The sequence below is a fragment of the Vanacampus margaritifer genome, chromosome 1 (genome assembly GCF_051991255.1).
Source record: "Vanacampus margaritifer isolate UIUO_Vmar chromosome 1, RoL_Vmar_1.0, whole genome shotgun sequence".
Classification (NCBI taxonomy): domain Eukaryota; kingdom Metazoa; phylum Chordata; class Actinopteri; order Syngnathiformes; family Syngnathidae; genus Vanacampus; species Vanacampus margaritifer.
Window position 1 is genome coordinate 24,862,802 of NC_135432.1, and position 13,408 is coordinate 24,876,209.

The 13,408-nt window shown below is 38.9% G+C and overlaps 1 protein-coding gene across 2 annotated transcripts in view; it reads left to right on the plus strand.

The window, feature by feature from the left end:
• Positions 1-13,408, plus strand: part of LOC144033878 (band 4.1-like protein 1) — a 43,760-nt gene that overhangs the window by 9,731 nt on the left and 20,621 nt on the right. For both annotated transcript variants that reach the window (XM_077542259.1, XM_077542268.1), the window contains exons 2-6: positions 4,639-4,727; positions 4,905-5,054; positions 10,323-10,427; positions 11,465-11,507; positions 12,462-12,537. In XM_077542259.1, the coding sequence (XP_077398385.1) occupies positions 4,656-4,727; positions 4,905-5,054; positions 10,323-10,427; positions 11,465-11,507; positions 12,462-12,537 (446 nt within the window). In that variant the 5' untranslated portion in view covers positions 4,639-4,655. The remainder of the gene's footprint in view (positions 1-4,638; positions 4,728-4,904; positions 5,055-10,322; positions 10,428-11,464; positions 11,508-12,461; positions 12,538-13,408) is intronic.

The window sequence follows — 13,408 nt, forward strand, 5'->3', positions numbered from 1 at the left end:
GTAGCTTTATGGAAAATAAACATTTTTGATTAAATTGCGATGTTTCATGTCATATCTGTTTGTCAGTCGTAATGTAAAAAAACAACAACCATCGTTTATTTTGCCATTCATTTGTGATTTTGGTTCAATTTGATTAATTACAATACAAAATAAAAGTTCTATAATAGTGTTGTTAGTGATATAGGAACTTGTATAAAAATAACATCTAACACGTTTAAGCCTTTTACATCAAATCTTTGTAATTGTAAGTCTTGTTGACACAGTTCACTTCAGCTTTTGCACACACACATTTTTTTTTTTAATCCATAAAATATGTTCGCATGGTTTGGTAACTGCCCACCATCTGCGACACCATTGCAGGATTAAAAAAACAAACAAACAAAAAAGTTATGTCCATCTGAGAACATGAAGACAACATTATCACACTTGCACAATCCAATAAAATCCAGAACAATAATTTAATATATTCTTCTGGTTCCACTTCTCATGAGGTAAAATATTGTATGCGTTGCAGTTCCAATTCACTTCAAACTATAACAACATCATCCAATAATGCTCTTGAATATTTTAACATGTATATTTTTTTCATACATTTCTTATTAGGTCTCTTTAGATTTCATTTAATTTCCAGTGCATTGAATCAATCACAACTGGACTGTTCTGGTTGGTTAAAAAAATAATAATAATGTTTTGTCTGAAAATCTGTTTGACTTTTTATGTGTGTTTGAGAGAAGCGGGCATTTTCATTGATTCAGTGTGTTGCATTTCTACAATTGTGTTTTCAATTTTGCTCTTCAGTGTTCTGTACGTGCTTGGCAGTGTTCAGCCAAAACCTTAGCTGTGTTGTTCTTTCGCGTTGCTCTCTTATTAATATTCCATTCGGTTGTAATAAAAAAAAAAAAAGGAGTGGAGCCACCTGAGGCCGTGTTGCTGAGTCTCTTTGGAAAAGACAAAAAGACTTGTATGTGGGACGTAGGTGGTGTTAAAAGCCTGAATACAGCATAGATTTGCGTTGTAAACTTATTAGAGAGAGAGACAGAGACACTTTGTGTTTGTAAAGACGCCCGTACAGTGTAAAGCACATTTAAATGCAGAATGGGGCTTCTTGAGAGGATGATGGTGCTGTTTTTACAGCTACGACAGAATCTTCCAAAAGCTATTGGCTAAGTTGTACCTCTTTACTTGATTAGAAGGACGCTGTGCTGTGATCTGAGAGATGTAAAATAGAGCAATCAGCAGTATCCTTTGGCAGGTTTGGAGGGACAATGTTTAGTGATGGGTCTTAGGAACATCACATTTGTTTCCCTCCAGGTAGTCCAAAATGCCAAGTTCTGGATTAGTTGAAATTCCTCCTTTCATCACACTGTTTTTGTGATTTGTCTTTTTGTTTTTTGGCCTAACCTAGAAGAAAAAAAAAACATGTTGCTGCGCCCAAGCAGTGAGTGAAATTCTTGCTTGTTGCGTGTACTACGCACACAGCTTTTGGGACATTTCTTTAGTATAGTTAAAGTGGAATCTGTAAAACACACTCATAGAGAGATGTAATGGCAACAGACATGATGAGCGCAGGGTTATTGGACTCCCCATTAGCTTTGTTCCCGTAAGTGGGCATTTTGGTAAAGAACGGTCAGGGGATCACAATTATTTTGGATAAGAGTTTGACATATGTTTCCACTTTAGTGTGTGTGGTTTCAGAGTCTTGCAGTTGGAGTCACACCAGCTCGTGGCGCTCAGCATAATGATCCCTGAAGAGTTATGACTAAGGGGGAGACCAAAGCCAAGGTCAGTTGGAAGACCTGACAGGATCCCGAGTGACACCCAACAGGAACTCTTTATCCGAGCTACTGACAGCAGAACGTGACACTGGCTTCCTCTAATAATGAACGCCGTTGCAACATCTTGCGACATTAGAAGTTCTTCAAGATTTTCAATAGGCAGCCCTGGTGTCCAATTCTGATGCTCGTGTATCGCAAGCTGCGATAGCCTACAACCGGTATTAACTGGCATCTTGATAAAAAAAAAATTTTTTGCTATCATTTTTTTGTAACCCCCTAAAAATGCCTATATATATATATATATATTTATATATATATTTATATTTATATATATATATATATTTATATATATATATATATTTATATATTTATATATATATATATATTTATATATATATATATATATTATGTTTCTTTTTTCATTCAACAAGCTTGTATCCAAAGCCAAATGCCTCTGCGTTGAATGGTAATTGCTACGGAAGCCCAGTGGCGCAAACTACGGAAGCCCAGTGGCGCAACCCCGCGTGTCCCAGCAACGCGAAAGATGTACATTGAAATGAATAGAGCCGTCAAATTGACTGTCGCATAGGTAAAGTAGTAATGACTCCTAAATATTTTTAGATTTTTAATAAAATGCCAGTGCAGTTATGATATACATACAGAGAGAGGAAAAGTCAAAAGACCAGGAACATCGTTGATCTATGTAAATAGAGTAACAACAAATCAAATTTTGAGAACAGTCAAAATGACGGCTCTGCGAGATCTAGTGTTAAGGCAATTGAAACACAAGTTTAAAACATTCAGATCCGACTGATAAAAATAAAGAAATAACACTATATCTTAAACAAGAATGGGCGACTCAATTCTCACGCTTGACATTGTTTGTTTTCTAAGCTTGGGCTCTGCTCTTTATGCTTTTCGCTGTTTAACTGATAACTTCCAAAGTTTTTTTTTTTTTTTTTTAAACCTCAAAACCTTTTCCCGTCAGGAGTTATCACAGTGTGCTACCTTCCTGGCACAAAACCTGCTGTTCATCTAGGCTTTGGACCAGTACTGGAAATTTTCAGAAGCAGTAAACATCCGGCATGTCGGAATATTCAATCTTCTTGCTTCAACAGTCTTTGAATTGTAACCACAGAAAACACAATCTCAGAGATGTTTATACATCCGTGTGTAAATGAGGCAACATTGGAAAGCATTTTCAGTGTGGTTAATGTGGACAAGCACCACATGAAACCCGCCCATTTACTGTTTCTCACATACCTGGCACATTACAAGCATTGTGTTCAAACAAAACAGTTTTGAGCATTCTGGGCAGGACTTTACTACGGGAGGAGAATAAACTGAAAAGCATCCCGTTTATCTGTCAATAAAAACATTAGCACTTCCATCAAGATCTATCCCTGGGATGCTGAAAAACAATCTTGTAGAAATGGTCAATTGCTTGTTTCGACTGTACGCTGTCGGACTGACTGCAATACAAAAGCACCAGTGAACAAAGTGGAAGAGAAGCAATGAGTGGAGTGGAGTGCAATTGTCTGTTGACAAATGAAAGTTAACAATGTTTCTCTTGAATTTAAAGATCCCTGGCCCTCTTTTATACACTATACTTTGTGTTTGTCTGCCCTACTTCCTAAGAGCTAAAATGGCACCACTGTTGTACACACTGATAATCTTTCATTAGGATTCTTGAACCGCAGAGCTCCGAAATAGAATAAAAGGAAGAAAGATCAATAATGGAATTCTGCAAGAAGATAGCAGGTCTTTTTGGTCTTTATCTCCATCATTCACCTTGCACTGATGATTAGGGAAGCAGAGTCCAAAAGTGATGTTGGAGGGGCGCAGTCTGGTCTTAAGTGACCCAAATGAAATCATTGATTGGTCCTGAGAAGAGTTGGATCAACCATATGGTTCTACTGCCTCTTTAGCGTGATCTATTCTGTCCCTGGCCTTTTAACAGGCCAAAAAAAGGGCCCTTGAGAAAAGGAGTACCAAATAATTCCCTCTTAATTTTCTCCCAAATGTTGCACATATATTTGCATAGAATTGCAAGGCTTCTGTTTGGTAATAATGAATGTTTCTACTGGGTCGAATAATTTACACTGTGTATAGTTCAAAAGAATATTTCTAGTGTTATCTTGGGCAAGTTCAGCTGACATAAGAAGAAAATGTTAAAACTCTGACCCTGCGCTCTCTTTTTATAGCAAAGTAATTGACTGACTCAGGGTTTTATCTCGGATAATTCATTCTTCTTTGCCATGATGCCTAATCTGAATTTCAGCTCTTTTACTTGGCGAGAGCGCACAGCTCGGCTATGACCACAGTGCAGTGGTCACCTTCAAATGACATGTCTCATCCGTCACCAGTATATTGCGTTATTGCTTTTATGTCCATCTCCCCACTTTGCTGTCATTGCCTTCATAACCTCTTTTACTTGTGTTCTATCATTTCTCTTCATAACCTCCCTCCACATCTTCAGATGACTGCCCCCCTTCCCGCCCCCTCTCCTCTATCTGGGTTGTCTGCTGCAAGGCTCGCCTGCTGATAGGATTTACGCTGCGTATCTGCTTGAGAAGACAGGATGCTGGAGCCTGCACTCTGCACTCCCCTTTCTCTGTTTCAACTTCCTTTCCCTGCATGAAAAGCCTACTGGATGTCAATGGCAGCTGAGGCTAATACAGTATGCCAGCACAACTCAATTAATGTGAGGGTAGCTACAGAGGGAGAGAGTTGTTGTTAAATCAATCAGGACTTTATAGCCATATTGGACATATAGGGCCAGTAATCATTACGGCCACACTGTTCTTTTGAGCAAGCAGAATAAGATTTGATGTGAACTGACTGTGTTTATGTGCGCTTGCAGGTCTTCAATCTATTTCTATGACTACAGAGAAGGCTTTGGTGGAGGAAATAAAAAGTGCAATGGAGGGTGACTCCAGGAGAACCAATCAGGTGGGTGTAGTGGCGAACTAACAGCAGCTCTCAATCATTCCACCCACCTCCACGAAGCATCTTTAGATCTTACTGCAGTGCTTCAACCAATTGGGCAATTAATCACGTAGTGAGACAAGCAATCACATCTGAATGAGAATAGTAGGACGAAGAGACATTTAGACTATTTGTGTCCAGGTTCCAGAGGACCACCAAGATGCGGACGAAAGCTCCGACAAGACTCCCAGCAAGGCTTCCAAATCCCCGCAGAGGAGCAGCAAGAGACCCAAGACCGTCCCTGTTAAAGTCAGCTTGCTTGACGGTTCAGATTACGAGACCGCCGTTGAGGTACATTGTTCAGTTCTGTTCTGTTCAGTTCACATACTAGACTGTAATTACCGTGCTTGCTGAAGTGAAGCAAGAGTGGAACTTTTTGAAGGTACCTGCCATTTACACTGTCGTTTGTTGGCATCTGGGCCGCTAATAGATCGGAGTTGCAGAAGAGACCAACTCAATGAGCATGAAAGGCCGACAGAACACCCCACTCTATCGCAGTCACGTTTTTCCGGGTTAAATAGGAACATGTTCACTTCACAAAGGTCATCTTTTGCAATATTCAGACCAGTTTGAAGCAGAGAAGTTTTGCTATCAAACATTTTGCTTGACATTTTTTGAAGAGTCTGTCATTGTAGTTCAGCTTATTGGCTAATTGTCAGTGCTTGGGCGTGCTACTGATAAGCCTGAAAATGTTATAATCACACACTGAAAGAAAAAAATGCTTGATTTGGACTTGTTCTACTGTCAGTACTGCTGAAAAGCACCATGGGATGGAGACATTGCAGTGGTATTTTAAATGGCTGTTCCCTGTCATATTAGTTTTATGTTGCATGAATGGAACCAATATAACTGTACGACTGTTTCGCAAGCCTCTGATGGTAAACCAAGTGCAGCGGTTGGCTCATGGTTTGTGGTTGGTCAACATTTAATTGTCATTTCAGTCTCAAGGGAACAGAAAGGGGGATTCTCAATGGCCCCATTGTTTTCTTTTGTTTACTGTGTCATGTTCATGTTCTTTGTTACATTTGTTGGTAAAATGCATTGTGTCACATTGATTGTGCAACATTCTAAAATCCAAGTCTGATCAGGTTTTAATTTACTGAATGAAAACTGGCAGATTTATAGTTTTAATCACACACATTAAAGTCACTAACAAATGTTTTCCCTAATGTCTCCTTGGTTTTCTGATTCAAATCAAATCATCCAGATATACAGTATGTTTTTGTCAGCTTTCAAGTTTGTAGCTCAAACTTATCTCTGCCAAACCAAAAAGCTAAATTCTGGGGTCTTGATTGATCATTGGTTTGTGACTTCGAAGGATTATGCTAGAACTAGGCTACTTCTGAACAAGAATCCATTTAACACTGGTGGGAATACAGAGTAAAGTGGCACCGGGATACAAATTCTCTCAAAATCGCTTATATTTTCTTCATGAATCAGAAAGTGTCCGTGTAATTTCCAGTATTACTTTGGTAGCGTGTCCAAGTAGCTTTTCACACGAGGATTTCAGCTAATTTTGTTCAAATGACCAGCAGACGACTGTAGATAAAATAGTAAGCAATTACTTAGAAAACTAAAAGCAACCAATAAACAGAGCAGTTTAAAGGTCAGGTAACACAATACACAGCCACTTTGAAGAGCCACAATGAAGCAACTCCAAGTAGGAGTACATTTTAATGAATACCAGACCCTTTAAAAAAAAAAGAAAAAAAGTAAACAATGTTTATTGTATAGCTAAAACAATGTAAACAACCTTGAGGTTTGAAGGTCACAAAGTTTCACACACCCATTGAGGCTTATTATACCAATCGACGTGCTTAAAACTCGACAAACCACAATTACACACACTCATTCTCGAAGGAATTTTGTTCGCCTATTGTTTTACTATCCTACAAAATGTGCAGACACAATCACATTAGGCTTTTTTTTTAAAAGTTGGAATTGTTGCAGCAATTACAGCCATCTTATAATGCACACATATGCTTCTAATTTCTGTCACACTGTGCAAGGAAGAGAGCATTCTCCGACATTTGAACAGTCCTTGACTCAGCACACCACAATACTTTGTACCTCAGTGAGACAATGTGTGTGCTTTGGAAATAAATGTGACTGAGTCAGGAAATATAGCTAGTGGGTGGGGGTGGGTATTGCTCACATAAGTAACTGCTCAGCTTTGTGAAATCAGATGACTCGACGTGAAAAAAAAAAAAGAGACTTTCCAGGAAGATCTTGGGATGTTAACGTGACATTCCACATTCCCAATTGCACAGACATCATTCATCGTGAAGCTCTTTAACCTTATTGGCCCATACACATGCATGGGCCTGTGCCTGACCTTAACCATGTCAAGAATATTCCTTGTAGGCCTTGCTGTGACAGCTTCCATTAAACAAGGTAGCAAGTAGACAATTTGGTCAACACCACTACATTTTCATTGATTGCTTTTGAACATAAAAACAGAAAGAACGAAACAGCAATAAATTATGTCACTTGGTGCAATTATCATGTTCAAAAGGAGTAGGAGGTACTAAATACTTAAGTAAATAAGTCAAGTCAAAATCGTTTATTTCAATAATATGTTCAATACACCCCCACTGGTCTAAACACAAATTAATATTGTACTGTGGAATATGAATTAAGCAGCAAAATCCACCCATTTTTGTCCACACTAGCGGGCGGCTCTTGAATGTGAACAGTTGAATTCCACTATCACCCCACTCAAAGCACTAATGAGCTAAATTCTTAAAAATAAAATAAAAATCTTTACGTTACAAGCAGTTTAAAGCTTTTTTTTTTTTTTATTTACAGTAATTTTGTACTGTCCTGGGCATTTTTAGGTCATGAGAAAATAATGGGTGTTTTTAAGCCACACAGAAAAAGGCAATTTCAAATTATTGGACAATTTGTCTGAACGGATAACCCCTCCCCTCTATTAGTCCATTATATTGAGATTAAATTTATTTATTTTTGATTTGCCAGAAAGAATTTGTGATATGAGTACTGTATGAGCAATGAACTCAACTCACATCACAACAAGCGGCAGTGTGGCATATAGTGAACAATTCTTCACATACAGTAAGAGTCTTCAAGCTGTTTAATGCCCCTCTCAGATTGTGTTCATTAGCAATGTGGTCATTCCTATATTAAAGCATCTGAATGACCACACAAAATGAGCGCCACGACACTTAAATGCCCCCCAATCAGCACAGACAAATTTACATACGGCTGAAGTCATGCAATACACACAGAAATATCTAAACGGCATGAACCAAATGGTGAGCCGGAAATGGACAGCTCAAAACAAAAGTAGAAGACAACAGTCCCATCATGAATCAATCATGCTCGAAATGTAGCAACCGCACCGTGGTTAAGAACGGCTTGTTTACGCGCACATTCATACAGCGCACGTCGTGTGCGCTCATGTGAATGAGGGGTGTGGCTTTGCTCAGGCTCCAGTAAGGGAGGAAGGACTAGAGTGTGGCTAGATTCAAATCCCGTAGTTTGAAAACTGTTAATTCCTCTTTAATAAGGCCCCACCTTATTCTTGTACTCATTCTTGAAATCTTTATTTATATTTTTTACTTCTATTGCTCATGACTCAACCTAGTGCATAATTTCACCCCGCCCATAACATGAGCACACATCCATCCCGGCCCACGACACAAGAGGTATTTGCGCTTTAGCAGGGAATCCATATATTGCATTTGACAGATGAACACGCTGATGTCTGACCGGCGAGAAAATTGAATGTGAGAGCGAGAGAGGTGGAGGAAACCATAAAGATAGGCGGGTGGAGGAGGGGCTGAGACATATGATGGTGGAAGTGACTCTACTGTTTGGACACAATGATGAATGCTGTAAAATCCCAATTCTAATTACAGCCAAAAAGTGGACTGAGCAAGCAGCTTTGATGCTAAAAACACAAGTCTTAGCCTACGTTCAAGGTTTGTCTGGTAAACGCGATATTGATCGAGCCACACAATTCAAGCGCTGATTCCATTTCCTTTGTACTGGCTTCAAGCTTCTATTTGTTAAACTATTTGTTTTTGTTGTTTGTGAATCAGTCATGTTTGATAATAAAATGTTTTTTTTTTATGTGTTCATTCTGAGCCAATTATTCACCCGTGCCTGTGTTTGAATGTGTAGAACTTTGGCAGAACTTAACAATTTGCTCAGCTCATTAAATGCTTAATGGTCATTTCATCACCTCAACTGGGTGATTATTATTTTTTTTTTTATGCTGTTTTGGATGTCCCTTCTGTGTCCGGTGGATTTTGTTGGCTGAAACTTGTGACACTATACAAAAGCCATAAACGAGACACAAAATTGCTAACTTCATTTGTTTGTTTGTTTATTTTTTTAAGGTTTTACTCGTGGTCTCAGTTTCTCCTCAGTTTTTTAAGAGCCATGTTAATGGCACACAGCTGATGCACTACTGTTGCCATGGCAACTCTGTATTTTCCAAGCTTAGTTGTCTATAATAATAATGGTGGACCAGCCAGGACACACCTTCTGTGTTAGGACATGTTGCTGTTAAATGATGTTTTCTTAAAAACATTTAGTAAATTTCTTTATTTTTCCTCTAATTTGATTTTTTTTTTAAATAGTGGGTGTGGGAGAATATGTTGCTCTTGCTGTTGATGTAATTAAACTGAACATTTCCACAAAGAGATTTCATAAAAAAATGCACTAATGTATGTTTGGTACTAGTCAATATTTGTATAATATTGTATATCTCATGAACATGTCCTTGAATAGAAGTGCATGTTTACGGTTGTCAAAATTGTGCTTTAAAATAATGATAGCAAATTTTAAACTGCTGGGGGAGCCCAAGAGCAAAACAATCAAATTCCTCTTCTTCACTACTGCTTTGATTTAAAAAAAGAGGGCACATTTTTGGCTTCTTTTTCATTGTCTTCACTTTAGTCTTACCAAAGAGAAAAGGATGGAGTGGGAGAGGGCACAAGGGACCTATTACTTCTGTTTCTATGGTAACAGCTGCTTGGTTGCTTTGTCGCCATAGGAGCTTGGATTGCCCAAGGAGATGCATTTGTGTGTGCGTGGTGTGTGCGTGCGGTGTGTGTGCGTGTGCAACCAACAGTGTGCTTGTTTGCACCCCCAAAGGGCTGCATTAATGAAAGGTGTGGACTGTTGTTTCTTCGCCCGATGGGCACACACACACACAGTGTCAGCCCTCCCACTCAACAGGGTGCAGTCATTGCTTATAGGAACTTTATGATGTTATGCATTGGGTTTTACTCCTTTGTGTTGTGAAATGTAAACGACTAAAAATTAGTACATGGCAATCTTGTATTTGATATTGATGTATTGACAAATAACATTTGGTGACCTCCTTGTAATTTTGTTGTTTGTGGGTGTGAATATTCCTGTGAACCTCTTTTATTATTATTTTATGTTTTATTTTTTAGTCTTTGATAGCATACGTTTACCATGTTTAGACTCTTGCATCTGCATTGCGTCACCTTCCCACTCACCGTTTGTTAGTGTACATGTATTTATAGCTATATGTGATTCTGTGCATGTGTGTGTGTTTGATAGAAATTTGCCAAGGGCCAGACACTGCTGGACATGGTGTGTGGCCATCTGAATCTGCTGGAGAGAGACTACTTCGGCTTAACGTTCCACGACCTCGACAACGCCAAGGTCTCGCCAACACATTCACATATTTTTGGAAGCATTTGTGATGACTTTGTGCCCGGCATGTCTCCCTCACGGCCGAAAGGGTCTGCGTTGGAATTTTGATGACTCGAAATTGTCTTTGATACGTGTTTGATATTTATGTTAAATGGCATTGTGAAAAACATGCCCTCATCCTAAGCCAGTGCTTTCCATACACATCCATCCATCATTTTCTGTAGCACCTGTCCTCATTTATGCATGAGATGACCTGGGGCCTATCCCAGCTGACTTTGAGCAAGACGCTGGGTACTGCCTGGGTTGGTCCTAAGTCAATTGCAGGGCACATCTAGACAATCAATCCATCTTATATGCAATTCATGCATACTTATAGACAATTTAGAGCCTTCAATGAACCTAACATGCATGTATGTTTTTGTAATGTGAGAAGAGGTCTGACTACCCGGGGAAAACTCCACCCAAGCCCACGGAGAACAAGAAATTTGAACTAAATGTAGTGTTTTGACGGAAATGTCTACTTTGATTACGCAGTGTATGCAATGACACATCCAACGGCCTTCACTGCTGGATTTTGGACTACATTTTTGTGAGCTCAAACATTGGGACATGTATTTAGATGTTAAATATATTCATTATTTTATGGCTTATATAATGGTCCAGATTTGATCTTAATTCAAACCATACCAATAGCCAGGTTCATATGCTGTTCAAGTAAACCTTGCATCGATTCAATGTAAAACAGGTTGGCTTTGGACTTAAAATAGGATTATACAACCTTTTAAAAATAAGATGCCTGGACTCTACAGAGACCAATAAAAGCTGCCGGTGACATTAAACAGAACAAGAAGCATTCGAGTAGCCTCCATCGCCCAATATTGATGCTTCCTGCCATTTGCAGAGGCTAGTTTTTGCTCTTCAACTATGAAAGGTGTAAGCATCCAGCAAGGAGCAGCACTTAAGGAAGCTCTTGAAAATACAACTGAAGGATTTTGCTGAGGTCAAATCTCTCAAAAAGGCTTTGTCTCTTTTTTCATCTTTATTAGCATTGGTTGGATCCATCCAAGGAGATTAAAAAGCAAATTCGGGGTAAGTGCACAAGACGGAGACTGTTATGCTTACATTGTCTGTGTGCGTGCGTGATTGTGCATGTATGTATCTGATTAAAACAGACAGCGTGCTTCCAGCAGGTCAATTAAATGATTTTTTCAAAAATATCCGACTTAGACTTCATTATCAGACAACACAGACTTACTGGCAAAGAAAACAAAGGGGCTGATGGGAATAAAAGAGGTGACAGGGTCAATTCATTTTAGTTGAGGTGAGCCGGGGGCAAGCATGCAAGGTGGAGGTTTTACAAAGTGGTAAAGTTCTGTTTAGTTTATATTAGGGATGGCCTGTATAATGGTTTCCCTGTTTCCATGCCAGTTTCCATGTTCCATGCATGGAGGTGTGCCCCAGTGGAGCTCTGTGGCGCTCAGGGGTCAGCAACCTTTTTGAAACTGAGAGCTACATGTTAGGTAATGATTAATGTGAACCGCTACCAGTGTGACACACACTTCGGAAATAAATTACAAAGTGGCTCATATTATCCCTTTTATTATATGGTCCATTATCAAACTAGCTGTCTATTAAATTGATTATGGATTAATTGTTGATTAATCAATTAATCTTGACACCTACAGTATAGTGACAAAATTAATCATGTTAGAGATTTTTTTGGTAATATTTATCAACAATGATTTAACGAAGCAGAAAACTGATAAATAACAAATAGCCAACACTTTATTTGTATAGATCTCCGCAATTGTTAACAGGCATTTTTCAAATGATCACTTCTAATACACACCTAGGAAATCCCAATGTCGCATCACTGCTGAGTCATTTTTAGAACAGGCGCACCATGTTGGTGACCCCTTGCCTAGTGAGTATGGCCGTGACAAATTATTTATCAATTTCTTGTTTGCCATAATATACAGTATACACAGTACCTAGTGTTTGTTGGAAATGTGCCTAACTGTCCTAATGCTAATCTGTTTACAGTTGGCTCCTGGATTTTGGGGTTCTCTGTTAAATTCTACCCCCCAGACCCATCAGTGCTCATTGAAGACATCACCAGGTTGGTCTGAATTCTACAGCAAGTCTTTTATGTCCATCAATAACAGTTGAGTAGGAATGTTGTACAAGGCTGCTTAGACTGGACACAGACAGATTGACTCGTCTCAAAGTTTGGAACCACGTCGACTGAAAAATATTACCGTCAATTCAAAACATGGACACACCATGTGTAATTTTTAGGTTTCAGTTCTCATAGTTGATCCAGAATTCAATTCTCTTCAGATGAGGACAATCAGATGAGCGATCGCGACAAAGATTGATTGAGACATGACCTCTTTTGGTCTTAAAACTTGAAGCCAACATCAGCATATGATGTTTGAGTTATGTAAGGCAAAAGTATTAAGATTCCAGTTGGCTCTTACTCATTTTAATGCAATACTGCCAAGAAAAAATACATTAAGATGAATTACACAACTTGTGGAAATATTGACTACATTTCACATTCTCCTAAACCCTTTGTAAATGGACACTGAACCGTATTTGTGGTTCAAAATGGACCTGACATTTTTTTTCTGGGGGGCTCAGTATTGTTCATTCGGTAATTTTACCGATTTGACATGTCGTCATCATCATTGCTCTTTTTTTTTAATTTTATTTGATATATAATGGTTAATTTTTATTTTTTATGTGGGTGACTGTGTATGTGCAAGTGCGTGTGAGTGTGTATTCATTAGTTCACCTAAAACAGGGGTGGCCAAGTTCGGTCCTCGAGAGCCACTATCCAGCCTGTTTTCCATGTCTTCCTCCTTCAGCGCAGCTGATTCTAATGATCAGCTCATCAGCAAGCTTTGCAGAAGCCTGACAACGATCCTGATCATGAATCAGGTGTATTAGTGGAGAGAAACATGGAAAGCAGGCTGGATAGTGGCTCT